The following is a 27,665-nucleotide window of genomic DNA, read 5'->3' as shown; positions in this document are numbered from 1 at the left end:
GGCAGTCTGAACAGTCCATCAAAAGTTAGATGTTTGGTTACTATCAGCAAGAGTGCCTTTCTATTGTTAGCAACAGCTTTAAGCTTAGTTCAGCAGCTCTGAAATTCTGCCTCCTGTGTGCATAGAATAAAATAGTTTCTGTCCCTTCCATATATTAGGGAAGGAGGAGAGAATGGTTTCAGGGCTGTAGATATCATCCATATGAAAAGCCTGAAACTCTTGGTTCATGGATCTCTTTGAATCACAAATTATGGGTGTTCCCCACCTAACTTCAGTGAAACACTAGCTATGTGGAACAGGTAGAGGAAGATTTTCCACTGTTCATACATGTATGTCAGCAATTTTTATCATTCTATGTGAAATAATTTGTGGAAGCAAACATTCTCTATAATAGCATTCCTGGTCTTCCCTCAATGACTACCTCAGAAACAGCTGGCCATTTTTTTCCTGTTTTTTTCCCTCCTTTGTGAAGATCATGAGGAATATTACTGTTCCTCCAAGACTGCATTTCCCTTGAGGCCCTGGCTGCAGACAGTATTGTCTTATAAATGTCACTTGTTTTTTACCCCACTGGCTGAAGCCCTAGGTCCACTGTAGTCCCAAAGACACTTTGTGATGACAGGAGGGAGAGCACCTGATCCTGAAAAGTAGAGAAGTAGTGGGATCTGGCATATCTCCCTGACACCCTCTGCAAAACAGAGAGTAGCTAGGGTATGTTGGGACACTTCAGTAAAGGGCTCTTTTAAAATAACACCTCTCTGTGGCACTCATTTGTCCACTGACTGCCTGACTACAACTAGCACCTCAACAAAAATAGATTTTTTTTTTTTTAAACACAAACATGGGCAGGCTGAAATTCTGCTGGCAAGAATTTGGAAACACTTCAAAGAACACATCTCCTGTATAACAGCTTCTGTTACTGAAGGCATTTGTCTTCAGATTGTTCGTCCAAGACTGTTCTCTTCTATTGGTGCCAAGATTGCAATGGTGAAGAAACTTACTTCTGACTTCATGAAAGATGGGATTCCCCAGGCCAGACCTAGCCTGACTGTGGTAACTCTTACATTTGTAATACCCAAGCCTTGTTAGTGCAAATTCTAAGGAGGCTATGTAGCTGAAAAAGTTGTATCTCATAAAGAGTGCAACCCTGTTTCTATATAACATCCTAGGCTACTGATACATAATCCCTGAAGCACCACTGCACTGGCATTAGGTAGCTGAAGTTCTTTTTGAGGGCTCTATCCTAATCTCCACAAGCTTCAGTGATCACCATGAGAGAGGCCACCACGTGAGACTGTTGCTTTTCTGCCAGTTGCAACGGTCTTTGAGAAAACATGGTTAGACTAGGGCAGGCTTACGCTGTAGAATTTGTAACTTTTGTGCAGCTGGCCTCAAACTATGATGTTCACTCTTGGAAGAAATTAGAATGATGTAGAACACATTCTGAATTTAATGTGCCTGTTTGACTTAATAAGCAGAATAGCAAGAACTAGTCGTGTTATTATTCTCCCTAAATACCTTGGAAAGAGAAAGGAGAGATTATTTCTCTTTGAAGTGTTTGGAAAGCAGTCTTATACTACCCTTTTAGGGTGGTATGATTACTTACACTCATTTGCAGAACATTGGATGAGTATGTGGTGGTGTCAGGGAAAAAAAGCTAATGAAGGATTTAAGAGAGAGTACGAATCGGATAGTGCTTTTCCTATGACAGTGTGAGGGTTGACTGGACATAAGATGACTGACTGGACTTGCTCTGGGCAAGCAGCTATACAATGAGATGATACATAGTGGAAGTAAGAGTAAGTTACAAAAAGTCATTGCATCTGTTTCTGTCTTCCCAACTGTTCTTTGCGCTCTCATTCTGTAGGAGGAACAGCAAGGGTCTGGTGATATCATCTTTGCTATCCCTATGGTTTCTTCTTCCTTTTCTTTTCTTTGAGTGTGGCTGGACTGGACTTGTGTGTATAGTGGTACTTACTAGTAGCTTTTTTCCTCTCTCTTTTGTGAGCCACGTCCCTATTTTTGTAACTTATACAGTAGTGGAAATATGTGGTAAAGCATTGGACCATATAGTAAGAAGGCCGCAGAGTTGTCATAGATCAAATGCTAGGTGGAAAACCCCCACATCATTAGAAACAATCTTCAGCTATGCAATCTCCACTGAAGAGAGGTGTCTATGTATCTCATACTCATTCTCTTTCCTACTATGGCTTGTACTTTCATACGCTCTATCAGAGCTACTTACTGTTTCTAGTAGAGAGAAATGTTTACATTTTATTTTTAACTGTAGTTTATCACTACACCTTCAGAAACGCACTAGTGGCTAGACATGAAAAAAATCTTGCCATACCTATAGAATTTATTAAGAGATTTTGTTTTCAGTCCTGACTTCCTTACTTTGATGTCTTGTGTGCATGGATCATGAGGTGAGGAATGTTATTAACTGTAATTGCTTACTAAAGTAAACATTTTTTGTTAACTCATCGTTTGCCTATAAAGCTAGAAGTCTAAATCTTCTTAATACATTGCACATTTAAAGAATCAAATATCTAAGATGTTTAATAGTTTAACAAAGTAGCCCTTGGGGAATTGCAAAGTAATTGTTCAGTCACCTTTAGCTGAATTTTCTGGTATGAAAATTAACAAGTCATTGGTCACAATTTACATATAAGTTAATAATGAACTTTCTCAAAGGTTATTGTTCCTTTTAAGTTAAATAGTACAAGTCCTATATTCTCTTCAAATTGTTTTATAGTTAAGTCAATTGGTTCTAGACTGGAAAAAGAGAACAAAGAACCCTGTAATTACGATGCCATTGTTACCTTTCCAGTCAGCAGTTCTAAAAATGTTGCTTTTAAACCCTGGTGTGATAGAGATTCTGGAAAATAAAGCAAAATCTAGAATACTTTAAATATATTAATTTCAATCTACCTCCCACCATTTTTTTGATGGAGCAAGTAAATAAAGAGTATCGCATTTGTTAGTAGCCACAAATACATAATGGTGAATTATATTATTCTTACCTTGCCTTTGTGCTTATATTTAAAGAAAAAGAGATTTCTTGTGTGTGATTGATGTTTCCATGTGACAGGTGCTGTGTTTGGTACTAGGTATGTAATTGTTAAATTCACACAGCTAAGTATCAAATCTGTGTGTAATTTGTTGGGGATTCCTTCAACAGAGGACACCATGAATGTAGTCATACTGCAAACTGGTTGTCAATCAAAGCCAGGCGCTCACCTGTTTTCAACAGACAGCATAGGAATTGCAAATGAATGGAGCAGCAGTCTTAACTCCACAAACAGCATTACAAATAGCAGTGGGCAGTCTGGAAATGTAAGTGTAAATAATTCTGGAAAAGTTACTAATAATAATTACTGTACCAATATACAATGTTTATTTTATTTCTTAAACGTCTGTTTTTTATTTCTTTGTACTTCAGCAAAAGAGAAAAAAAACACAGCTATGGTAATGTCAGGCAGTAATATTAAACTGTTACTGTAAGCCTAAATGGAACGTCTGCCCTTAGCACCAGATTTAACTATGTATTATTTGTGTTTTCTGTTCTTTTTTTTTTTTGTCTTTAGATGCGATATTTTGAATGCTACAGTGAGGAACATCATTTTTAATCAAATACACAACTACAGGACAGCTTAATTTACATATGTCTCTTTTTTCTATAGGAAAGGTTTCATTCATGGAAGATCTTGCTTGATCCCAGCCCTCTTCTCTGCCCTAATTTGTTAACATTAGGAATGAATTGATGTCCTATGTGAACATGGTTTATACTTAAAGCTTCTTACAGTGGTGCAGTACATGCAGTGTGTTTGGTAGTGGAGAGGTGTTTGATTATGAGGGTGATAAATGTAGTTCATATTAGCAATTTTTTATCAGCTAAAGATGGGGGAGAGGAAGGAGAAAGATATATTGCAGAGCTTTTATTATCTTCCTTTTAGTACCAGTTGGAACCGATCCTTTTGTTAGGTTTTATGTTTGTTGTAAAATACTGTATAAAGATAGTGACATCTCTCTTGTTCTCTCCTGACTTGCGTTTTTCTTACCTCATTTGCAGTGCAGAGTCATAAGTATATACACATTTATCCCCAGAATTTTCACTTCTGACTTTCCAGCACTGTTGATCTATGCTGTTTGGTTAGAAACCAGGTAAAAGGACATATTTTAAATAGTGTTTAAAAAGAATGGCTAATAAATAGTGCAGTTATTGAAACTCCTGGGTTTCTTTCATGTAGCTTCATATTGCTGTACTGTAGATTGAGGATAAAGATACCAATATGCCTACATTTTATCTTAGGTTCCCAGTGCAGAAGACTGCTTCTGTATATGAATGGTTCTCAGAAAGGTTCTGCCTTTTTATTTAGGAAGCTAATTTTGTTGTTGATAAGGTTCTGAAGCTTTCAGGGGAGACCCATAAAAGCACCTTTTCTCCCAGAAGCTTCTTAGCCTTTCCTGAATGATTTAGGTACAGCTGAAAACGCTAACAATTCTGATATGCCTTCCAGCTATGTGGAATCTTCTTCCAAATACATGCATTTTTCTGTTAGTCATTAAGAATCTGATGAACATTGTGTACATTTTCCATTCCTTGCTCACTGAGTCTCTGCCTGTATTACTGTTAAAGTGTGAAAATGGAAAAGGTGACCCCACTCCCTTCCCTGTACTTGAAGTTTCATTGCAAGTGGCCACCATTTTTCTGACGTCTGACAAAATATTCTGTCTTTCTTTCACTGGACTACTTACCTGCAGCATTGTTTGATGCACTTCCACTATTTGTTTTTTTTTAATATTCAGTTCCCGATTTTTCATTAGCAGGTTGGTCTTCTGTTTTTCCGTGTTTAATTCTTGAATTTTGTTGCTTGCTTGCTTTCACCTTCTCCATCTGCTGTAAACTGCTTAATTTTAGTATTTAAGTAGTCATTCTGTTTCACTGACTCCCCCCATTTTCTGTATCGCAGCAACATATTTACATTTGTGTTTGTGTTTTTCTCTCTGTTCTAATAAGCTCTCTGTCTTTGTCCCCTCCTTCATCTTCGTTCTCATCACTGTTAGACACTGGCCCTGAGTAAACTTAATTTTAGTGGGTTTTATCATGATGAAATAAGACTTTCTAAACCTATCTTCCTTTGTGTCTTCAAAACAAAATCTCCCTATTCGTCTTCCAAAACTTCTTTCATGTATCCTGTTGTAGTACACTGGGAGAATATCCTACTGTTCTATTTGCTTCTGGAGGAAAAGGATGATGTAGTACTTGAGAGACCTAAACTCAGTTCTCTGCTTGATCATAAAATTCCTCTTTGAGAGCAAGTTTCTTAGGTCCCCATTTCTAGAATGTGGTAATACTATTGCCCTATCTATAAATGTTACTGGAAGAATGAGTCCATTAAGATTCTGTATGATCCAGGTTGATAGTGAGGGAGACTGCATAACTGTTTTAAATATATACCTTCTTGTCTCACCTATACTGTGTTCTTATGTCTTTATCTAAGTTGTCTTGTCAATTGGACTGTCATCAGTCATTCCTCTGCTGTATCTTTCCGTAACATTTCAGTCAGAAAATAATTTACTCTTCAGCCTTTTTTGGTAAGTGTGAGTTCAGTTTCCATGGAGAGCTTCTACATTTATGTTTCTTTACCTCCATGTTCTGCCTTCTGGTTTGAAGCATCTAACATTATACTTTTGTCAGTCCCTTCACCTGATCTGCGATAGTACTGTTTTTCTCCAGTCTGTCTTCGCAGTTCCTTTTGCTTTATACTCCAACAGTTGTATCATCTAAAGTACTTAACCTCCACAATGCAGTTTACCCAGTGTGGTACAGTATTTCCCTTGATTGTAATTTTTCATTTCAGTTAGTACTACTTGTTTCTCCACACTTACCATCACCTCTTATCTTTGTTTTTGTTGTGTTGCTCTAGCAAGTCCTAGGTTGGCTTTCTTGGCATACCCATTTTTTCTCATACTGCATCAGAGGTGTGAAGTGCCTTAAGTAAGATTCAGAGTCTTCATATGCATTGTAGCAACAAATTCACTCATCCTTTTCCCAGTCCTATGTGTCTTCTTTAGGAGCTGCATTTACACCAGCAACTTTTACTTTTAGCTCTTATGCTTGTTCTTAACCATTACTACTCTTTTGTGCTCTGTTCAGTGTCATCTAATTGCCAGAAGGAATGCTCCTTTTTACTCATTCTCCTACTGCTCTTTTTTTTATGACATAAATTTATTTTCTTTCACTCTTTATTTAACTTTAAGAGGGTCTTCCTTATTGTTTCTTCTTTTGCACTGGTAAAATTCAGCTGTCTGAACTCCTCAATTATGGGAAATTATAGTAGACAAGGTTTCTTGAATATTTCTGTGCATACAAGTCTTTAAATAGCTTGATCCATGTTTCAGATACATTGCTTGCACTGTTTAAACTTTGATGCCCTACTTCATTAATGAAGTCGGTTATGTTACCACGTCTTCGTGTTTACTCAGATTTCCATTACTCCTTGCATGTCCTTCCATGAATCTTCAGCTATGTATTGTTTCATCATCCAATATGCTATGTACCCCTTTTCCTCAGACACTTTTGCTATCTAGCTCTTTCCTCAGTCACCTTTGCTAAAATAATCTCTCTGGCATGCAGTCCCCTGCATCCCATACATATGCATTGTTCTCAGCCATGAGCTTCTGCCTCACCTGAATTTCATCCCTTCATTTCAACTGTTCTCATTTATATCCTGCACATTTATTGCAATTTAACATACCTAAATGGTGTTTTCCTATGTCTTGTTTATTTTTCTCATAGTGCCATGAGAGTTGGATTAACTAGGCTGCCTCAGTGTGTGCAACCATAGTCATAGTTGCTGCTTTGTATGCTTTCTCTAGCTGGTTGATTAGCTTTCCAGTGTTATCGTATCAATACAAAATGCTTATTCCTTTGAGTAGCTTTTCAGCCAAAAAATGTCAAGAATCTTATTACTTCTTAAAACACACTCAGCTCATGTTTTAGGATTATGCTGCTGATCTCCATATATCAGGTCTCTCTGTTACTGGTAACTAACTGCAGTGTACCCAAGTTAGGTGATGATACAGACCAAAGGCCTAGCTGTATGATAAAATTTGTCTGTAAATATTGTTCAAGTTCGTGGCACTGCAAAATTAATAGGAAAACTTGCTGTTTATTCTGGAGATGAAATAGGAGATACATCAAAGATTAATTGCATTTATCAATTACAGAATATTTATGTTAGCCCTTCTAGGCTCAGAGCAATAAATCATAGTTTCCTTTTGAAAAATAAAAAGATAGAAATGTTGGCCATGATGTCATTATGCCCGGAGTCTGTGATGTATTTAAAAGATTGAATATTTGCATAGGATATATGTTGATCACAATGGATGAAGATAGGATAATCAGCACCATCTTTGTTTTATCAAGTTTATCAAAGATTTGTAAGTACTTGATCACGTTTGAGTTAGCACAGTTAAGAAGTCAGCGCTTGTCAGCTCAGTTGTGGCAAAGATTGTGTGCCTTCATAGCTTGTCCTGATTGCAGACTTAGTGCTAATATTCTGCTGCCTTCGTTAAGCCTCAAGTTTTCTCTTTTACTTCATAACTAAGATGGCTTGGCTGCGTGCACATGATCAGTTACCACACTCATTTGGTAAATAATAGTTTATTAAGCTGTGATAATGCAACTGAGTTTGATTACGTGTGCATAATCTAAGTGCAAACAATGGTGATGAATCATGCTTCCTTTACTGTGGAATTAGTGTTCTGAGACAGGGATGTAGGAAGGAAATAAGTTACTTGAAGGCAAAATTAGTTTTACAGTTTAAAAGTACCTACATGTTTCCTCTTCCTGTCATCTTCCCTGCCACCCCCCACAAATGTAGGCAATATAACAGTACATTTAAAGCCACAAAATATAATGCAAATCAAGAAGCTCAAGCAGCTGCTATTTTCACGGGAAATATAACTAGTTTTATAGGTATATGTTTCCTCATTTTCTTTGTAGAAGATCAGCTGTAAGCAGAGACCTAGCATAGGCAAGAACCAAGGGAAAGAATGTATCACTTGTTCTGCACGCTCTTTTTCTGGGTAATTTAGCTGCAGTGACGAATAGTGACAAACTATTTCTTTGTAAGAATGTAAGAGTGACAAATTATTTCTTTGTAAGAATGTAAGAGGCCAAGGTCTGTGTGGTTACAATATGAGTATGTGACCCTTGTTAAGGCAAGCTTGGAATCTTTTGACTTGTGGTGTGTCAGAAATGTTCAGGTGTCCTCCTATTGCCTTAAGCAAAGACGCAAAATTGAAAAAGTTGTTCTTTTGTAACCTCTGTGAAAGTGAGAGGTAATCTGAAATGTATCCAGCTGCAGCATTTAAGCTTAAAAATGAATCTGTGAAGATTTACAGCTGAGACTCTGGAAAGTAAGGAATGTCACCGAGTACTGGTCTTAAAGCAGACTCTAAATCCTTAGGGGTTGAACTGTGTCCTTGCTGTGCTTATGTCTGACTACACAGCACAGCAGATTTCCATTTTTAGGAGGGACACATTCCTGAAGAGTACTTAAATCTGTTTGGCCTCTTTATCCCACACACAGAAAATTACATGCCACAAATCTTAAGTTACATTTGTCGAGCGGTTTCCAAAGATCATGTTGGAGACTTGCAGCATTGAGGCAACTGTATGAATTCTAGCTTCTGTTGTTTGTGCTTCTGTCTTAATAAAGAAGAAAAAGACTAAAAAAAAAGGAAAAAAAAGACTAACAATTGGCAATAGATTTTCCTAGCATCGGTAGTGCTGAGGACATTGCTATTCATGCCAACACTGATGCCAAAATGTAAATTCTGGAGCATCGAGAAACAAAAAGTAAGCATTGCTAGTTTCCCTTTTCCCCTCTTGCACTCTTTTTGTCTCTAATACTGATATCACACTCATTTTATGTTAGTACTGACATGTGACTTCATGTTAACTGTGAAACACACGTCCCTATTGATACAAAATACATGTTCGCTCACCATCTTGGCGTCGATACTGCACTAAGTTGTATGGCTGTTTCTAGTGATAGGCTTCTTGATATTTCTCAGATGTTCTTTGTATCTTACTCTGTGCAAAGAGCATGAGAAATGAGAGATATAGGAGCAGTGGTCTTGCGGGTATTCTGTAGCAAGCCGTAAGGGATGATTCGATATTTGAGAATAAATTCTCTCTTCTCACGTGAGTGGCAGTGTAACCTGTATCATGGTTTCTCTGTGGAGTCCACCTAGCCTTGAGTTGTAGAGGAGATGCTTCTTACAATCCTGGACAAAAAGGAAGAGGGCCCTGATCAATGTTGATGTTTTTGGCCAGAGTATCTTCACCAGACCTGGAGGAGTCTCTCGCAGAGGGAGGGAGATGGTCCAGAAAGTCCTCCATTTACTTTCTCTGCCTCAAGAATTATCTTTGATGGCCATAGATAACAACCAGGATTGGGTATTCTCCCTGAATATCATCTCCTCTTGCCTCTTTTGGCAACAGGATATTAGTCTGGGTCTAACCCAACAGGACATTTCTTACATTCTTACTAGGGGGATAAACATACAGTATAGGGGCAGACAGGAGATAGAGTTATCGAATCATTTAGGTTGGAAAAGACCTTTAAGATCATTGAGTCCAACCTTAAACCTAACACTGCCAAGTCCACCACTAAACCATGTCCCTAAGTGCCACATCCACAAGTCTTTTAAATACCTTCAGGGATGGTGACTTAGCCTTGTCAAATGCTTGATAACCCTTTCAGTGAGGAGATCTTTCCTAATAGCCAGTCTAAACCTCCTGTGGTGCAATTTGAGGCCATTTCCTCTCATCATATCACCTGCTACTTGGGAAAAAAGACTGACACCCACCTCACTACAACCTCCTTTCAGGTAGTCATAGAGAGTGATAAGGTCTCCCCTCAGCCTCCTTTTCTCCAGGCTAAACAATCCCAGTTCCCTCAGCCACTCCTCACAGGACTTGTTCTCTAGACCCTTCAGCAGCTTCATTGCCCTTCTTTGGACATGCTCCAGCACTTCAATGTCTTTCGTGGTGCAGCGTCACCAGTGCTGAGTACAGGGGAACAATCACTTCCCTAGTCCTGCTGGCCACAATATTTCTGACACAAGCCAGGATGCCATTGGCCTTCTTGGCTGCCTGGGCACACTGCTGGCTTGTATTCAGCTGGCTGTTGACCAACACCCCCAGGTACTTTTCTGCCAGGAGGAATAAATTCTAGATAGTAACTTGAGATCAAAAAGAGTGATTTTTCAATGTAGTTGCCTTGTAAATTCAGGCTAGGTTTGAATTTTTTTTTTTCTTGGTTGTGTATTTAACCTACTGTGGATGTTATGTGACCCATTTTCTTTTCCTGCTTCATTTGCATGAGTTCTTTGTATTTTCTTTGCAAGTTGAGTCACACAAAATTTGTGGTAGTGTGTAATCCAGTTATTAAAACTTAACTAACTATTCTTTTCTGAAAAATACAAAAGACAGAGTAGAGGCTATCTCTGTCTATTGTCATCCTGGTGGACTCTTCAGAAATTAAGAGCAAAAGCTAAACATTAATGTAATCAGATAATGCTGCCTGCATCTTAGGGGGTTGAGCAATTGTTTTAGTTTAGTTTAGTTTTTCAGAGCAAAACTACATAAAATTGTAAGTTCTTGATGCTTACAGTTATATATATATATGTTAATGCTACCACTGATACCTACTGTAAACAGAAGGATCACATGAGCAGCACCTTATGGTCTTACATAATGGACTACATACCTGGTATCGTCTGATCTTGACCAGTAACTCTGTACCTCAAGCCCAGTACTTCTGGGTGAACATTTATATTCTGGGTTCCTTCTGGGTTCCCCATTTATGCCTCTGTTGTCTGCAGGTAGCCCTCCAGGACAAGTAATCCATAATGGCTATCTTAATTCCTCCCTCTTCCCCGATCTTCATTAGGTCACATTGTAGGGAACAACCATGATGTACATCTTCCTGTGTCAGTAAAATAATCTGTGTTGCCTGCCTAGCTGAAAGAGTGGACAAGAAATACACACCTGAGAAACATTCTGTGCAGATTAGGGAACTCATCCTTAAATAGAGTCAGTAGCTTACCTAAATTAGTATTTTACTTCGGGTGTTAGTCTGCCTTCACTGTCTAGTCATTTTATCTTCCATATTTGCTGCATTAAGCAGCCTTGTGCTACCAGAAGTATGTTTTTAAGTATACTTACAAGATGTAACTATGTTATTCATAAAAAGTTTTCAAAATCTTTTGATATGGAACTGAATACCTTAGCACATTTTTATTGACAAAAAAAAAGAAAAAAAAATTAAATTTCACTTAAAAAGCAATGTTTGGTTTTTTTCCTGGCAGTGTCCTTTTATTTTCCTTTCCTCTTTAGCATAAAGAAAGGATTTCAGTATTTTAGAGGTGAAAAAATGTGCAAACTTAACATCACCAGGCACAGGGGCACTCCTCAGTTTTGGATTTAGAGTAAACGGTAACAGAAAGAGAAACCTTGCATGTTGTAACAAGCTTGTGGTCAAAACACAAATTCTTCAGCCTTTGACTTCAGAAGGAATTTTGTCTGAGTAAACCTTGGCTATCAATTTAATTATTTTTGCTGTGGTGCCCACTCTTCTACTTCTGTCAGCTCTCAGGGTAAACGTACATTTCAGACTGTTGTGTAGAGAAGCTGTCTTTGGATTTCAGAAGCAATCTAATTCCAGACCTCCACACAGATAAGGTTCGTGGTGGGACATTTTCTGTAGGGATAGGAGTGAGTGAATGCATAGGTAATAATCTTCAGCAAGTATAGGGCTTACATGTGTTGGAAGTGGTTTTTTTTCTGTCTAGGGTTAAGACCTCATCTAGGGTCATGCCTGTCCTCTACCTGATTCACAGGAATTTGAATCTGAAGTTCCTGCAGCTGAGGAGGGACATTCTGAGGTTATACTATTCTGGGGAGAGAGGTGTCTCTTGCTAAAATCCTGATTTGCTTAAAATACTTTCACATTCTTTGGAGCATAAAGTAAAATTAAGGGTTAGGGTTAGCCCTAATTTAAGAGTTTAACAGTAAAATGTATAGTTATTCTTGTTTAGCCTGTCTGATCCGGTGTGTATTTTGTATTTAAGCAAACCAAAACAACTTTAGCAGAATTTCACTCCATTATTGTATCGACTGGTTCAGTTCCCTTGAGAGCTGGCAGATTCTGTTCTGAAACAAGCACAAGAAGGGACTGAAATGTGTATCATCACTGAGCGTTCTCACCACTGGGCTGTTAGACATAAATGTAGGATGCAACTATTTCCATACTGCCTTTGTGAGTCTAGTTATAAATCTAATTTACAAAAATTGAACTGTTTACTTAAAAAATGTAGAAACAAGCAATGCCCACAGTTCCACTCAAACATGTTATTGTAGGATGCTGGCACCTGAGTTCATAAATTTCAGGTTGATCAGAATTGTACTTTTAGCAAAAAAATTGTCCAGATCTACTTACAGATTGTACCTTCATCTTAAGCCTTTTACTTTAGAAGTTTAAAACTCTGGAAAATGTACAGCAGAACTAAAAAAATTATAATTTCAGTAATGTTTTTAAATATTGAAATGTTAATTTATTAATCAATGAACATTTTAATATTCAAGAATCTCAGAAACCAGCCTTTTGAGATTTACAAACAAGCATTGAGATGCTTTTTGCCAAGATTCTACATGTCTCTTTCTTTTTGAACTGCTTGGCTTGATCTAGATGAGTTCTTTTAAAAGAGTGAAATGTTGTATAATGCTTGCATTAAACTGTAAATTAAGAAATATATGAAAGAGTGGAAATCAGGTTGTCAGAAAGCAAGTATTCCTTTATTGTAAATTAATTTCCATTAAGTAGAGTAATCTCCACCTGTGATTAATTTTGTACATAGGGACCAAACAAGGCTATATTCTGGTGTGTACAAATGCATCTCCTTTTGAAGTCTGTGTATGTACAATAGCTCCCTGTTACTTTTGTCATCTGCTACTTTTTTAAGCTAATACCAAAAAAACAAAGTTAGTGTTGTATTTACATAACACTGAAATTAATTTATAATTTCAACTGATTGTGTTACAGAGGGAGACTAGCTGTAAACATAAAAAAATATCATAGAGTATATTAGACAATGTTTTCTGTCTTCTACAGATTTCCTGTTCTTCAAGTCCAACTGTAACATCAAGTTCTGGTAGCAGTAGTTCTTTATCACCCCTTGGACCTCTTTGTAGACAGAGATCATTAGCAAACGGCGTTTTGTGTTCTGAGTCTAGCACGTCAGGTGTTTCTTCACCAACGTCTAGCTATCCAAAAGCACCAGGCTTTGAACGAGAAGATCAGGTATGTACATAATATGGGTCTAGAAGTACAAACGCAATCTTAAGTTGAGTTAGATTCAGCAGAAAATGTTGTCTGCCTTGTGTATCAGCACTGTTTTTTGATAATTTAGGACACAAGAGTTTGGACCCTCTTCTTTACTGAGCTAAACTGCATCAAATTACAGTTGTCACAGGCCAAGAACACTCACGCAAACAGTCACTGCAGCTCAGCTGACATGCAATAAATTGTAACTTTGCAGAAATGTTGTGATTGTCATTTTGAGCCCATGTTGCCAAGAACAGAGCAAGATAACAATGGAAAAAAAATCATAGCTAGACTTGGTAGGATTCAGTTTTAATTATTGTTGAAAATTGATGGTGAAAAGAGGCATTAATGTCTGACGATACTATTTATCAGTTCCAATCTTTGATTAATTTCAGACTGTTTCTTCTTCCATGTGCAGCTGCTTCTCTCCTTGGACAAGTTCATTGCTGAGACAGACATAGGTGATAAAATATAACAAGCCTCTTGAAGAAAGAGAGAGAGAGATCTGTAGCATTAGCAGTGAGAGGAAAGTGGTTGAAATAGAAGTTGGTGAGGAGTTAGAATCCTTTAGTCGGGTGGGGGAGAAAACAGGCAATGCTAGAGACAGTTGGGAGAAGGTAAGACTGTATTTCAGAGATATGAAGCAGGTCTATTGGCCTGTGAGAAAAAAGCTGAAAGCCCAGGATTTACCTGTTAAAGCTAAATTTTTCTTGCTCTATTATAATACTGGTTACAGTTCTAAATTGTCAGAAAGGAACTGTTTAAAAAAAGGAACTCCGATGGCACATTTAAATAAGCTGCAGCCAAGCTGATCAGTCTTCTTGCAAACCTGTGACTTGTCAGAATAAAGTTCTATAACCTGAGATGCACAGAGAAGTGTAGAAGTAAAATATAGAAAAATAATGAAAGGAAGGAAAGTGGGTTTTGTAAATGGTAACTTGTTACAGGTGATGGCAAGGTCATTACTCTAGAGTAAAGTTCTCCATGCAGGGTTGCTTTCTTACATGTAGATGTTCAGACAGACTATAGGTTAGAGAGATGGTCATTGTAACAGGAAAGATTTCCATCTCCCAATATGGGGATCAAGTAATCATTGATCAAATGTCATGGAAGCAAGGCAGCTACAGTATCAAACGGCTGCTCTCTGGTCATTAGACAGCAATAACTGAGAAATTATGTAATCGTTGGTAAAAATCTCTTTTGTTGTTTTGGTCACAATTAGTGAGTAATGTACTGCTGCAAAGAATGTGTCTCTGCAGCAAAAACGTCATGTGCTTGCCTTTTAGTGGCCACAATGAACCTGTCTAGAGAGAAAGCAGTGATGGATTTTGCAATTGATAAAAAAGTACCTAGAGTGGTGGGAGGCATATAAAGAGGAGGAGAGTTGTTACTGCTAGGGAGCTTTCACTACAAGACATATTAGGAATCTCCCAAAGGAAACAAAGAACAGACACAAGAAGACTGCTCTAAGGCAGCAGGAAGAACCATTTTTTCCTAAGGAGACAGAGAGCACCTTGCAGAGTTTACTGGAGCTCAGGAAGTCACTGAAAAATACTGGCCTGAAAAGAACAGAGATCCTTTGATCCTGTTCTGCAACAACACAGGGGGCAAAGAGAAATTGCTTAGAATTACCTTTTATTTAAGTATGTCTCACTTGTTTCAAAAGTTACTTTATTATAAAATGGTGTTCAAAGAAAATCTGCCCTTATATTTGATTTTATTGTTTTGTTGTTGTTGTTATTTGTAGCATGATCAGTTTAAGGGAAAATCTGGGCAGTTCCACTCAAAACTTTTGGCTACTTCAGGCTTCTATCCCACTAGCCTCTTGAAGAAGTATTCCCCAGCTGGTGAGCATTTGGGACATGTTATTTCTGTCACAGCATAATGCTAACATGGCTACTCAATTTTTGGACCAGAAATAACTTGCATGTGCTCAATTATGCATATAAGTGGAACGATTGCAACTGCTGCTCCTTTTCCATGTAGATTTACTCTATGATCATTGAAACGTAATTCTCCATATGGGACTGCAGTGAGGGAAATGAAGTCAGCCTGTTGAAGATATCATTACAGAGATACCACTGACCCTTCACAAACTAATCATGTATTTTACAGCAATGACTCGTAAAGTTCATATATTACAGAGATTTTTCTTCTTTCAGGCAAAGCATCGAAGCTTCCCAGCTGAGAATCAGCAGAAAATAAATGAACAAGACAACAAGCAGGTATTGCCAAAAGCTAAACGCTGTAAATATTTTGCCCTTTTTGATAATTTATTTATGCAGTATCAAAGTTATGTGGTGCTTTACGACATAGTCTAAGGAAAATTTGTGCCCAGTGACAGGACAAGAGGCAACGGGCACAAACTGAAACACAGGAGGTTCCATCTAAATGTATGGAAATACTTTTTTACTGCACGTGTTAGACTTGAGCATTGAAACGGGTTGTCCAGGGAGGTTGTGGAGTCTCCCTCCTTGGAGTTATGCAAAAGCCGTCTGGACATGGTTCTGGACAGCCCGCTCTAGGTTCTGTGAATATGTGCAATAGATGTGTGCTGCAGGGAGTACCAGGGACGAGAGGAATGTGAGGCAGTTTGAGGATGCTTTTAATTATTGCAATTCCATGGCAGAGTTTTCACAGTGAAATTTTGGATTAACTTGATTTGGGAATGGGTTGATAAAATTTAAGGATGGCCAGAAGGAAGATAACGATACAGTTGTTCAAGTGTCAGATGCTCAAAACTAGAAAAATAGTTAAAGTGACAAGGAAGAGGGCATAGCTTTGACCTGTCGTGAAGCTAAATCCATCAGGTGTTTGAGGTCATTCTATATATGCAAAGGAGCTTAAAACTCTGCCAGCTTTGCACTGCTAGAACAAGAACTCTGATGCTATCTTAATGATCAAGATAAACGAGAACAGAAGTTTTACCATTTGCCATTCATGCAGCTGCACAGGAGTGTAAAAAAACTAAAAAAGTGGAGGGTTAAAATGTATCTTACGTTTAAAAAGCAGGAGGAATGGTGCAGAATAGATAAGGAGAGAAAACACAAGACAGTTAGAGGTGGATCCTATGAGTTCTGTGTAAAAGAGTGATAGGACATGAACCAGTTTAAAAGTGTACATTGGGTTTTTTCCCTTACACATCTATAAATTAGTGAGAGTGGCAGCCTTGGAAACGCTTTTAATTTTTTGTGATCTGCCCTAAAAAGTAGTTTTTGCATGACTTTCTACTGCTATTAAATGTTTGTAACAGAGTAAATAGGACATACCCAGTTTAACATCTTTATCAATGACCTAGTGGGGGAATCAAGTTTGCAGATGACATGAAATAGGCGGGACCAGTCAATAGGGCTGGGCTGCCATTCAGAGAGATGTAGACAGACTAGAGGAATAGGCCAATAAGATCTTTATGAAATTCATTAAGGACAAGTGCAAAGTCCTGCACCTGAGAAGCAAGAACCTCTTGCAACAATATGGGCTGAGAACAAGAACTAACTGGGAGGCAGCTCTGCAGAAAAGGACCTGAGATTCTTCATAGACAGCAGGCTGAAATATGAGCCACCAGTGTGCTCTAGCAGTGAAGAAGGCCCAACATTATCCCAGGTTGTATTAACAGGAGCATGGAGTAGATCAACAGAAGGGTTACCCTTCTGCTTAACACTTGCTAAACTATGTCTAGAATACTGCATCTGGTTTTGCGCTCACAGTACTGGGATTACATCAGTAAATGAGTGCAAGCTTAGCACATGGCTGCCAAGATGTTGAGGGGACTGGAGCGCTTGTCCTGCGAGGAGAGGCTGAGGAAGCAGAGCTTGCGTGGAGAAAAGAAGGCTTCTGGAGGACCTAGTAGCAGCCTTGCAATACCTATGAGGAGGTCATCAAGAAGATGGAGCCGGCCTGTTCGCAGTGGTGCATAGTGGGTGGACAAGAGAGAACAAGCATAAATTGAAACAAGAAGCTCTGACTGGGTATAAGAAAATTTTTTTCACCATGGCAAGAGTCAAGCAGTGGTTTGCTGAGTGTGGTTGTGCAGTCTCCGTCCTTGGAAGTTTTCAAGACCAGACTGGCTAAAACACTGAGTAACCTGATGTGGCTTCATAGTTGACCTAGCTCTGATCAGTAGGTTGGACTAGATGACCTCCTGAAGTTCCTTCCAAGCTGAATTTTCCTATTACCTGGTGATCCTAAGAATACTTAGCAAGTTGTTTTAATTCTCTTCTTTTTTAAAAAAGTGTTATTTAATCTCCATTTAAATAGTGCAGAATGTGTGAAATTCTGCTATGTAATTATAAAGCTGTTGACATCTTTTTTTAATAACTTTTCTATCCTGTCTCATTTCTGTTTATTTTATCTCTCTGTTCTGTTTAGATATCCCCCAGAACAGAGTTCTGAAGCCACAGATAGGGATAGTCTTGGTCTGTCAAAACAGAAGAAGGAAAGGAATCTTTGAGCTGCATGAGTGCCTCTGTCTGTAGGTATAGGGTGGGATAAGAAGCTTGCTGTTTGTAAGTATGTTAGGCAAGAAAAAGAGACTTAAATAGTCTAGTAGATGTAGGTGTTTATGCTGGGGAGAAAGAGAACTAACTGAAGAAATCCATCAGCTTTTTGTGGGTATGTGAAATTTCTTCACTTCCCTCTCACCAAGAGGCCTCAGCTTAAGATGGGACAGGCCAAAAGGAGATTTATTTTGAGTCTGATAATTTTTCAGTAATACGAAAAGCCTGTATTGCCTCTCCTACTTGTGTTGACTTTGACATGATGTTTCTCCAATGACAGGGGTCATGATCAGGCTTATAACCTAAGAATCCTATGCCTTGTCATTTCTTCATTTTGCTTCTCTAATTATACAGCTGTTCTTTATGGTTTTATATGTATAGCTAGTTCAGAGATTACTTTTTTTTTCGGCTCAAACATTTATGAAAACAGAAACCAGCAAAGAAATGTTCCATTTAACATATTGCATTGGGATATTAGAGAATGTGTTCTGATTTCAGTGTAAATTTACAATATTGGAACAAAGTTTGGAAAAGCATATCACAGAATCATAGAACAGTTGAGCTTGGAAGGGACCTCTGTTGAAGTTCAACAAGTCTGAGCACAAGGTTCTGCACCAGGGTCGGGACAGTCCCCAGTATCAGTACAGACTGGGTGATGAATGGATTGAGAGCAACACTGCAGAGAAGGACTTGGGGATACTGGTGGGTGAAAAATTGGATGTGAGCCAACAACGTACACTCGCAGCCCAGAAAGCCAATTATCTGGGGCTGTGTCAAAAGAAGCGTGGCCAGCAGGTTGAGGAAGTGATTCTCCCCCTCTACTCCGCTCTCGCGAGACCCTACCTGGAGTGCTGCATCAGCTGTGGGGTTCCCAGTACAAGAAAGACATGGACCTGTTAGAGTGGGTCCAGAGGAGGGACATGAAAATGGTCTGAGGGCTAGAACACCTCTGCTATGAAGTGAGGCTGAGAGAGTTGGGGTTGTTCAGGCTGGAGGAGAGAAGGCTCCAGGAAGATGTTATTGCAGCTTTCCAATACTTAAAAGGGGCTTATAAGAAAGACTGAGAAAGACTCTTTATCAGGGCCCATAGTGACAGGACAAGGGGCAATGTTTTTAGACAGAAAGAGGGTAGATTTAGATTGTCTATAATGATGAAATTCTTTACTGTGAGAGTGGTTTGACACTGGAACAGGTTGCCCAGAGAAGTTGTGGATGCCCCATCCGTGGAAGTGTTCAAGGTTGGGTTGGGTGGGGCTTTGAGCATCACTTCAAGCATCTCATCTAGTGAAAGATGTCCCTGCCCATGGCAGGGGGGTTGGACTAGATGATCTTTAAAGGTCCCTTCCAACCCAAACCATTCTATGATTCTCTGGAGGTCTGTGGTCCATCTGTCCCCTTGTCAAAGTGGGGTCAGCTAGAGCAGGTTGCTCAGTGCCTTCTATTGTGGTGTTTTGAATATCTCCAAAAATGAAGACTCCACAGCCTTTTTGGGCAAGATGTTCCAGTGTTTGTCCACCATCGCAGTAAAAATTTTTTTGTGTGTAAGTGAAACTTTCTGTATTTCAGTTTGTGCCCATTTTTAAAGAAAAAAAATATTCATTCTCATGGTCATTATCTCCCTCAATCTTGCGCTTTATCTAGCTTTGAAATAGAAGTTTTCTGTGGTATTGGTAGAAATCAGGAGAGTAGATACTGCACAATCACTGCTTGTCACACAGAAGGCGATGAGAGGATGTGTGGATTGATTCACAGTTAATTTTTTTTTTATTAACTAAAAGATTGGAGGGAATAAATAAACAATAAAAAGAAATAATATACTGGAAACTCTGCACCAAGTCCCTGTAGACTTTGTAAAGTTATTTTCCAGTTTAGAATGTTACATAGTTACATATTGTTTGCATTTCTTACATTTTATAATTCAAATGTGTGATTTGAATGAAAAAAATGTTCCGCTACAAAGAAGTAGCACAGGTACAGGTCATTATATAATGTGATACATGTGTACAGTGCAGTCATGTTTCTCAGTTACCTAAACCGAAGATCAGTTTATGTACCAATTGCATTTAGATTAAATGAGAAAATTTGCAGGTCAGAAAAATAATATAGAATATAATTTGTGTACGAATGCATAATGAAATGGTACAGTTCCTCCATAGATACTTTCCTTTTGAAAAGGAGCATCAGACTTCAGCTAACTAATTATGTTTGTAGAGCTTATTTGCAAGTATTTAAATACCTTTTTTCTGAAAGAATTCCCTTGTATGGTAGTGATGTCCAGCCACATTGGAGAAATGCACTTGTTGGTAAATGATAAGGAAAATTATCCTAATCTTTTCATTCAGAGGGTTCTTCTGGGTTTCTTTCTGTTTGAGTTAAAATAACTACTTTTAAAAATACATTCTGTTTATTTTATATGTTTGTACATACATCCGTGTAAGTGTGTTTGTGTGTGTATGCATATGTTGTTTGGTTTTTTTTAACAGAACCATCTCAGTGTTTTTTCAGCGGTTAACCCACTTGCTTCAAGTATAACTTCCAGTCTGGCCTCCAGTCTTGGATCAGATACTTCATCTCCTACAACTGTCTCTGCTATCAGTGCCAAAGCTCCCCCGTTCTATTCTGGCAGTAACACAGTTGAATCGGTAATAGGTAAGTCTTAACGTTTAATCTCTGATTGTACATGTTTTGTTGCATTATTCAAGTTCTGCTTGTTTCAGCATAGGTTCAAAGAGCTTATTGCTGAAGACAGTAATGTTGTACACATCTGCTTTATTATATGTAATTAAAAGCAATATCTGAAATTTAATTTAAATGTTTTCACCCCAAATCATTATTTTTCACAAGGTTTTCAGTGTAAGCATAGGAATGAGTGAATGGGAAATTTAAACTGGAATTTTGGCATTGATATTGGCCAGTGATTTAAAAAATGTGTAAAACCTTCATAATGCAACTCACTGTGTTGCTAAGAGTAGAAGTACTGTCTCCTCAACTTCTTCTGGTGGGCTGATGAGATTTGACTTTTTTTTTTTGATGTTGCCATAGCTGGTGCGATTACAGATCTTACCATCTTCACATGAAAATGGGACATTTTTCTTTGGCTGACTGCATATTCTCCAGTCTGGTTATTTGTGTGTTCAAGGACAAAATCTTGTTCACAGTCTGTGGACCAGATCTGAAAGGACACAAAGAGGAGGAGCCCTTACTTTCTGGGTACACAAGACAGATTCTGGGAAATACTTCTAAAATTTCTGTCATTAGCCCAGAGCCTTTCCCATGCTTCCAACCAGCTAGGCTGTTTATGTGGAAAATGATAAAAGGAGTTAAATGTTTCAGTAATAATTAGACACTGGGAATTTCAAAACTGGTCATTGTACTCCTGCTATGGTCTGACAGGTGCTGGATAGAGAGGAATAATCACTTCCCACAACCTGCTGGCTGTACGTTTACTAACGCAGGTCAATATGCTGTTAGCTTTTATCGCCACAGAACATGCTGAATGTGCCATTCATCAGAATTCCTAGATCTTTTTCTGCAATGCTGCTTTGTGATCATTTGGCCCTCAGCCTGTACTGTTGCAAGGGATTATTCTGTCCCAGGTACAGCATTGTTGTATTTGCCTTTGTTGAACTTCATGCGGTTTCCATTAGCCCAGTTCTCCAGCCTTTTGAGATCCCTCTAAACGGCAGTCCTGCCATCGAGTGTATCAGCTGCTCCCCTTAATTTAGTGTTATTCACAAACTCATTGAAATTTGTGGCACTTTTACACTAAATGTGGTTTATTGAGGAGGCTGTGGCAGGGAATGTTGTGATTTGAAAGGTGCTGTATTTCACGTTCTGTGGTCTAAGTCACATGATCAGGGAGTTGCTGTGATTAGCTGGTGTACTTGAAGCTTTCTGTGTTTAAATCGATGTGTAGCAGCAACGAGGAGACTGCAGAGAGTGAGTCAGCACTTCAGCATGGTAAGTTAGGCATTCACTGTTTTAATTTTTTTAGGAAAAAAATCTATGCAGAATATTAAATGATGGATCTTTCTCTGCAGTCTCACAAGCGTATAGCTTGCTCTCCTTAAAGGTTTGTTTGATGATCTGTGTGTTAGAACAGAAAATAAATTTTAAATTATTTTTAAATTTCAGAATTAGAATGAGCAGAATTTTAGTTTTGATTCTATGCAACTAATGTAATTTCATTGGCTTACAGTTAATATTTTAAGATGCATTATGGAATGTAATCACATTTTTCTCAGGATAAACATTGCTTCTGGAAAAAGTAGAGGCTAGGTGGCTGTAACAAGTTACTCATACAACAATAAAAACCACGGTCTAATTTCTGTATAGTAGATGTGTTGCTAATTCAGTATAATGTTTAAATCATGATATACTGAAGAAGTGTTGCAAAGTCATTTAAACAGTGATACGCTATGTTTCCCATGTCCCAGTGTGATTATATTATTGAGCATAAGAGACTCTTGATTCCTCTGAGTTAGAATATGCCTCTGCTGTCTACGGATGGTTTTCTAAAACAGTTTTCAGTATGCTGTGTTTGTTAACAAAATATGAATCTTAAAATACCTGTGTCATGTATGCATAAGTCAATGTACTTCATGGCAACTGTGTAGATTTGTTTTGGGGTTTTTTTTCCTTAAAAGAATTTCATCTATATATAAATTCTTTTTCCAGAGTTCTGCTTCATGGATATAGAGGATGGCATTGAAAATAAAGTGCTGCACATAATCTGAATAGAGCAGAAAATTAAGACCTTATTGTAGAACAGAAAATAAATACATAGTGTTCTTGTGGGAAGTGGTGGATTGAAGAATCATTAAAAAAAAGGGATAGAAAAAGAGCTGCAGCAAGGGAAGGGGCTAGGTGTTTATGGGAAAAGGGGATGAATGGGTTTGGATAAAGGGTTAGGGGAAATGCAGGAGAGTTACGTTAGTAAGGACTGAGGAAGCTTAGTCAGACAGTGGGGTCTGTAGCCCTTTCTGTGGCCCTTTATCTCAATCTCAAAGGGAGCTCCAAGCCCTCTGTGTCTGCTCTCTAAGTAATAGTCCCCAAGAGCTGGGGAAGAGAAGGGTGCAGGGGAGTTGGGAATAAGCATACCAATCAGTTAGAACTAGTATTTAGCATTGAGTCTTGGACAATATGTTGAAAACTGAGGAATGATGGAGTGGAAGAGGGTATATTGTTGCAGTCTACTCCTGTCGGAGTCAAGGGAGATTGATTGCATTGTCCGGTTTTGTTCTGGTAAAAAAAAGAAAGCAGCATAATCTGAGAACATAAAAGCTGCAGGGTGTTTGAAGTCTGAAAATTACTACCTGAAAATTACTATCAAAAAAAGAAAAATAATTACGAGAATAGAGAAATTAGATAAGCAAAGCATCAAAGGAGACAGATTTGGAGAGGAATATATAGCAAATGGGCAGCAGTGAAGGGAAATGACTCAAGTGGTAGTAGGGAGGAGGTGAAACCTTAACATTAGGGGACATCTGCCAGCCTGATACTCCACCCTGTTGTCTGTGTTAGGTTCTGGGTGGACCTCCTCCTGGGAATGTTTTGATTGGTTCTGTTGCTTTCTCTTGGATACTCAAGCATGGGGATTTTGCCTGTCTGGGAGACTTGCCATGCAAGGAAAATCGGTGTATCTCCATTTGCTTCCCATATATGTTGTCATCTTAAGATGCTGTGTTCTCTCCCTGCACTCTGCTGACTTTCCACCATGTGAGGTGGAATCTGAGAGACCCAGAAAGTATCAGAAATTAAGCTTTGAAAGTCTAGATAATAAACAGTAAGGAGACATGTCAGTCCTTTTTGTGGTAGGGGAGGATGAGTGTGGCAGAATGAGTTAAGGCCTCACATGAGGAGAACATAGGTTAGTGATTTAGTAAGGGTGCAGGCTTAGATTTGGTCTACTATTTGAGCAGTATGATTTATGTCAGCCTCCTTGTGTTTTGTTCCTGCTTGTCCTACTTGTGTAGCAACATACTGAGCCAGACACTGCAAATAACTTCAAATATTAATAATGTCTGGGTGATGTGGGGAATTGCAAGAGCTTGAAAAAAACAGTTTGTTTCTCTGTTTAAAGATAATGATGGTGCTAGTGATGGGATTTTTAAAGCCTCTTGTTTCATGATTGAGAGAATTTTGAGTTCTTTGAAAGAACGTGGAACATCTTCACTCGGTGAAAGTGAGAGGGACCTCTCCCAGAATACCCTGCAGCATAGTGATGAGAGGTTTTTGCTCTCACAGGTGTATGGCGTTTTTGCACAAAGGTTGTTGAGACAGGTTCACATGTGTGAAGATTTATTAGTGGGTTGCATAGCTGATGGCACATAATGGTGAAAATTATTTCCAGATAAGTACAGAAATGTAAGAAAAGAGAGATAGAATAAAGGGAAAGAGAAAACTGTCCCAGGGGCTTGGTGGGAAAAGAAGTGACAGCCAGGGCAGACAAGCATCCTCTCCAGTGCAGCAGCTGATTCTCTCCCACGTAATACTTTTCCCATATTAACTGTATTAACTATAGTTTTTCATCCAGACCATCCCAAACTCCTTATGGGCTCCTCCTGCTTATGATGTTATTAGTGTTAATTGGAGCCCACTTTGGTCAGTGGATGGTGTTGTGTGCTAATTGCTTGTTGAGCTGTGGCCAAACATATTATTGGGTTCCTCTAATGTAAGTCAAAAGCTACAATCAGGAAGGAGTAGGAGAAGAGGAGAAAGGAAGAGTGATTCTCACAGCAGTGGCAGCCACTTCCCCTGAGAACCTACCATAACAATGCTCTGAGTGTTGGCAGGTGCCTGATGGTGAGCGTAACAAGATGGTGAGCCTGAGAACAAGAAGGGAAACATACTGTCCCAGAGACTCTGGAAGGCACTACCAGAGCAGCTGGGTGAAAGAGCAAGATAGGCAGGCTACAGTGTTGCAGGTGAAAGGCCCTTACCTGTATAAAAGGCAAAGGTAGGGAAGGCACAGTGCAGCAATGGGGATCCAAAACCCAATATGGAAGAGGGACTTTTAATCTGGGTTTCACACAGCACTTGTGACCACTCTAAGCCTTGAGTCATCAAATAAAAGGAGGCCATCTCTCCCCTCCTTATTGTATTGTATAGAAGAACTGGCTTAGGCACCAGTCTCCAAGAGAAGGTTATTGCTGCAAAACTTTGAAAAGCTGGGGCATATCCCTTCAGGCCAAAATGACAATGCAGAGAGCTTCCTCCCTCTGAGTGTTGGACACCAAGCTGCTTTGTCAGTATTGCTGAAAGATAAGGATTATTGTCTGGGCACAACTCCATACTAATAAAGTTGTGTTGCTTTTGAGACCCAGACTAGTAACTTCACAAAGAGCTATGTTAACTCTCAGGTATCTTTGTCATGAGTGTCACTGTATAGTATGTGAACTCTATCTCTTGGCTGGTGTTTTGACCTGGACAGCTTAGGCAGCTTCCTGCTGAGCACAATTCTGCAGGTCCTGCTTCTAGGTCAGTAACTCCCTTTATGTATTATCTAGAGCTCGAAGGCTGTGGAGTCTCTTAGATAGCATAGTCAACATTAGGAAGTGCCTATACATAATAACTTTGCACTGATCTTGTATTAATGATCCAAATTGTCCTTTCGATTTCTGACTTTTAGCACTTTTACAACTGTCTAGTACTTCTGCCAAAGATCTTCTGCAGTTTATAGTGCCTAATGTTTAGGACTAGGCTATGAGAGAGGAATCAGTCTAATTCCAAAGGGATCAAGAGATCCCTTTTGGATCTTATGGAAACTTTTACACAACCCCGTGTGTCTTTTATTTCTGTTTGTTCCTTTTCAATTCATTTAGGCTTTATGCCAGGTTTTAATAATGATTTTCAACATAAAATGTAAAAATTCTTTACAAAGGTGATCACTATCACTGAACACAGTGACTGGGATAGTCACTTTCCTACCTGTAAAATCAGTATTTATGCACACTTCACCCCTGTCTTTCTGACTCTGCAGTTGTCAACATTAGTTAAAGTATAGGTACAGAGGTATAAATTCCTCAATTACACACCTTTCTGCACGGAAAAGAAGTTCAGAGGAAGAAGGGAAAAAATACCCATCTTCTAACACTTTATAAACAGTGGACCTAATAAGGATTATACTGTTAAGAACTTTTTCATGACACTGCCCAGAGAAATTTTAGACAGACATAAGCCTTAAACTGAAAGGCAGTCTAACTGTTGAGTCTAAATGAAACATTGATTTTTGACTTTTTAATTTTTTTTAAATATTGCACATTTTCATTTGAATATTCTGACATTCCTTACATCTGTATGCCCTGATATGTAACTCAGTTACCCCAAGGGCTAGCTGTTATAAAGGGCATTTACAGTGCCTTTCCCCAGATATAATACCTGTTTTTATTCAATAATAATAAAAAATATCTTTACGTAGGTATCCAAATTTTATTTTTCCTTTTTCTGTTGACGTACATCTAAGCACAAGAGGTGACGCAGATTTATTGAAAATCCAGATAGATAGCCACCTCTCCATTATCCTCTGTTCATCTCACCAGCTTTAAGAGCTGTAATGGCATATATATGAAAGTTTTCCCTTTTACAAAATACAGAGGATATCCTTCACTGTGTGTCTGTAGTATGCTTAAGATTATGACCTAGATGCAAAAGAGTTCTATGATGGAAGCACTAACAAAAATAGTCAAATAAAGTTTCCTCATTTCAGCCATCATGATAGTTTTATGGATAATTCAAGGATAATTCATTGATACAATATTTTGTTTAACAGGTTCTGCTCTAGATTTGCATTTTAATGATGTGAACGTCGCGTCCATAGAGAGAGAATTAGAAGATCAAGAAGGCAGCAACCTTGGATTAGCAAGTAAGAGGTCCAATTCGTAAAATTATACTAATTTAAAATATCTTTCTTTCTTACCTTTCTAAACTTTTACTCACCAGAATAGTTACAGACAGCAAAGACTTTGAAGAAAAGTCCTTAGTTTTGTTCCAGCTGTTTAACTTTGTGGCATAAAGGGATTGCACCTCTATCAAACTGTCTGTATTTTGCAAGGGATCAGTCTGTTAAACATTTTGTTTTGGGTTTTTTTTAACATGCTTAATGACTTGGGCCCATGGGCATAACAGTTGATGGAAGGACTTACATGCATTTACAGGAAGGCATTACACTTGAGCTTGACTGCCTGCATGTTGAGTGCTGCAAATGTCTGACAGCAGGCAGTATGTGCTGTGGGGATGGCAAAGTACTTCCATGGTTAGGTGGTTGCTGAGAGGGGGAGCGGGGACAATTCTTGAGGATAAGGAGCTAGCAACCTTTAGGACTTTAATACTTGCAAGTTAGGGACTTAATCTTTCTATAAATCTAACCTGGAAGGAGAAATTTAGTTGAAGGTCTGTTAGAAAGTATTCAGCTATTTGGCCTCTTCTGGGAAAGGACAGGAGAGGAAGTCATAGCAAAGGAGAGCAGTGCAGGGAAGAGACAGCAGAGAGGAAGTATGGGGGGGGGGACAACAAGAAATTAAAATGCTACCTTTTCTTTGTGAAAGTAGAAAAGGGAAAATAATCGAGAGGAAAAAAACCAGAAAAATAGGAAGTGAAAACTGAGGAACTATAATTTTGTTATCATATTCCTCTGAGAGTGATAGAGCAAGAGAACAGACAGGTTTTTATAGTACTTTCATTTACTTTCTGAGACCTGTTTTGCTAACATTTCTTTGAAGGAGGTCTACAGTGATTATTAAGTTGGTTGTGCATATGTGTTAAGCTT

The 27,665-nt window shown here is 38.6% G+C and overlaps 1 protein-coding gene across 16 annotated transcripts in view; it reads left to right on the top strand.

The window, feature by feature from the left end:
- UNKL (unk like zinc finger) overlaps positions 1-27,665 on the top strand; it is a 61,389-nt gene that overhangs the window by 22,403 nt on the left and 11,321 nt on the right. For 9 of the 16 annotated variants that reach the window (XM_075058703.1, XM_075058701.1, XM_075058702.1 and 6 more), the window contains 5 exons: positions 3,182-3,336; positions 13,191-13,379; positions 15,566-15,628; positions 20,383-20,548; positions 26,670-26,762. In XM_075058703.1, the coding sequence (XP_074914804.1) occupies positions 3,182-3,336; positions 13,191-13,379; positions 15,566-15,628; positions 20,383-20,548; positions 26,670-26,762 (666 nt within the window). Of the gene's footprint in view, positions 1-490; positions 2,427-3,181; positions 3,337-13,190; positions 13,380-15,565; positions 15,629-20,382; positions 20,549-26,669; positions 26,763-27,665 lie in introns of those variants that run through there. The other 7 variants (XM_075058707.1, XM_075058704.1, XM_075058713.1 and 4 more) reach the window with 2 other exon arrangements.

This window comes from Buteo buteo, chromosome 27 (assembly GCF_964188355.1).
Source record: "Buteo buteo chromosome 27, bButBut1.hap1.1, whole genome shotgun sequence".
In the NCBI taxonomy this organism is placed as follows: Eukaryota; Metazoa; Chordata; class Aves; order Accipitriformes; family Accipitridae; genus Buteo; species Buteo buteo.
The sequence above is the reverse complement of the archived record's forward strand: the minus strand, read 5'-3'. Positions and strand labels throughout refer to the sequence as shown.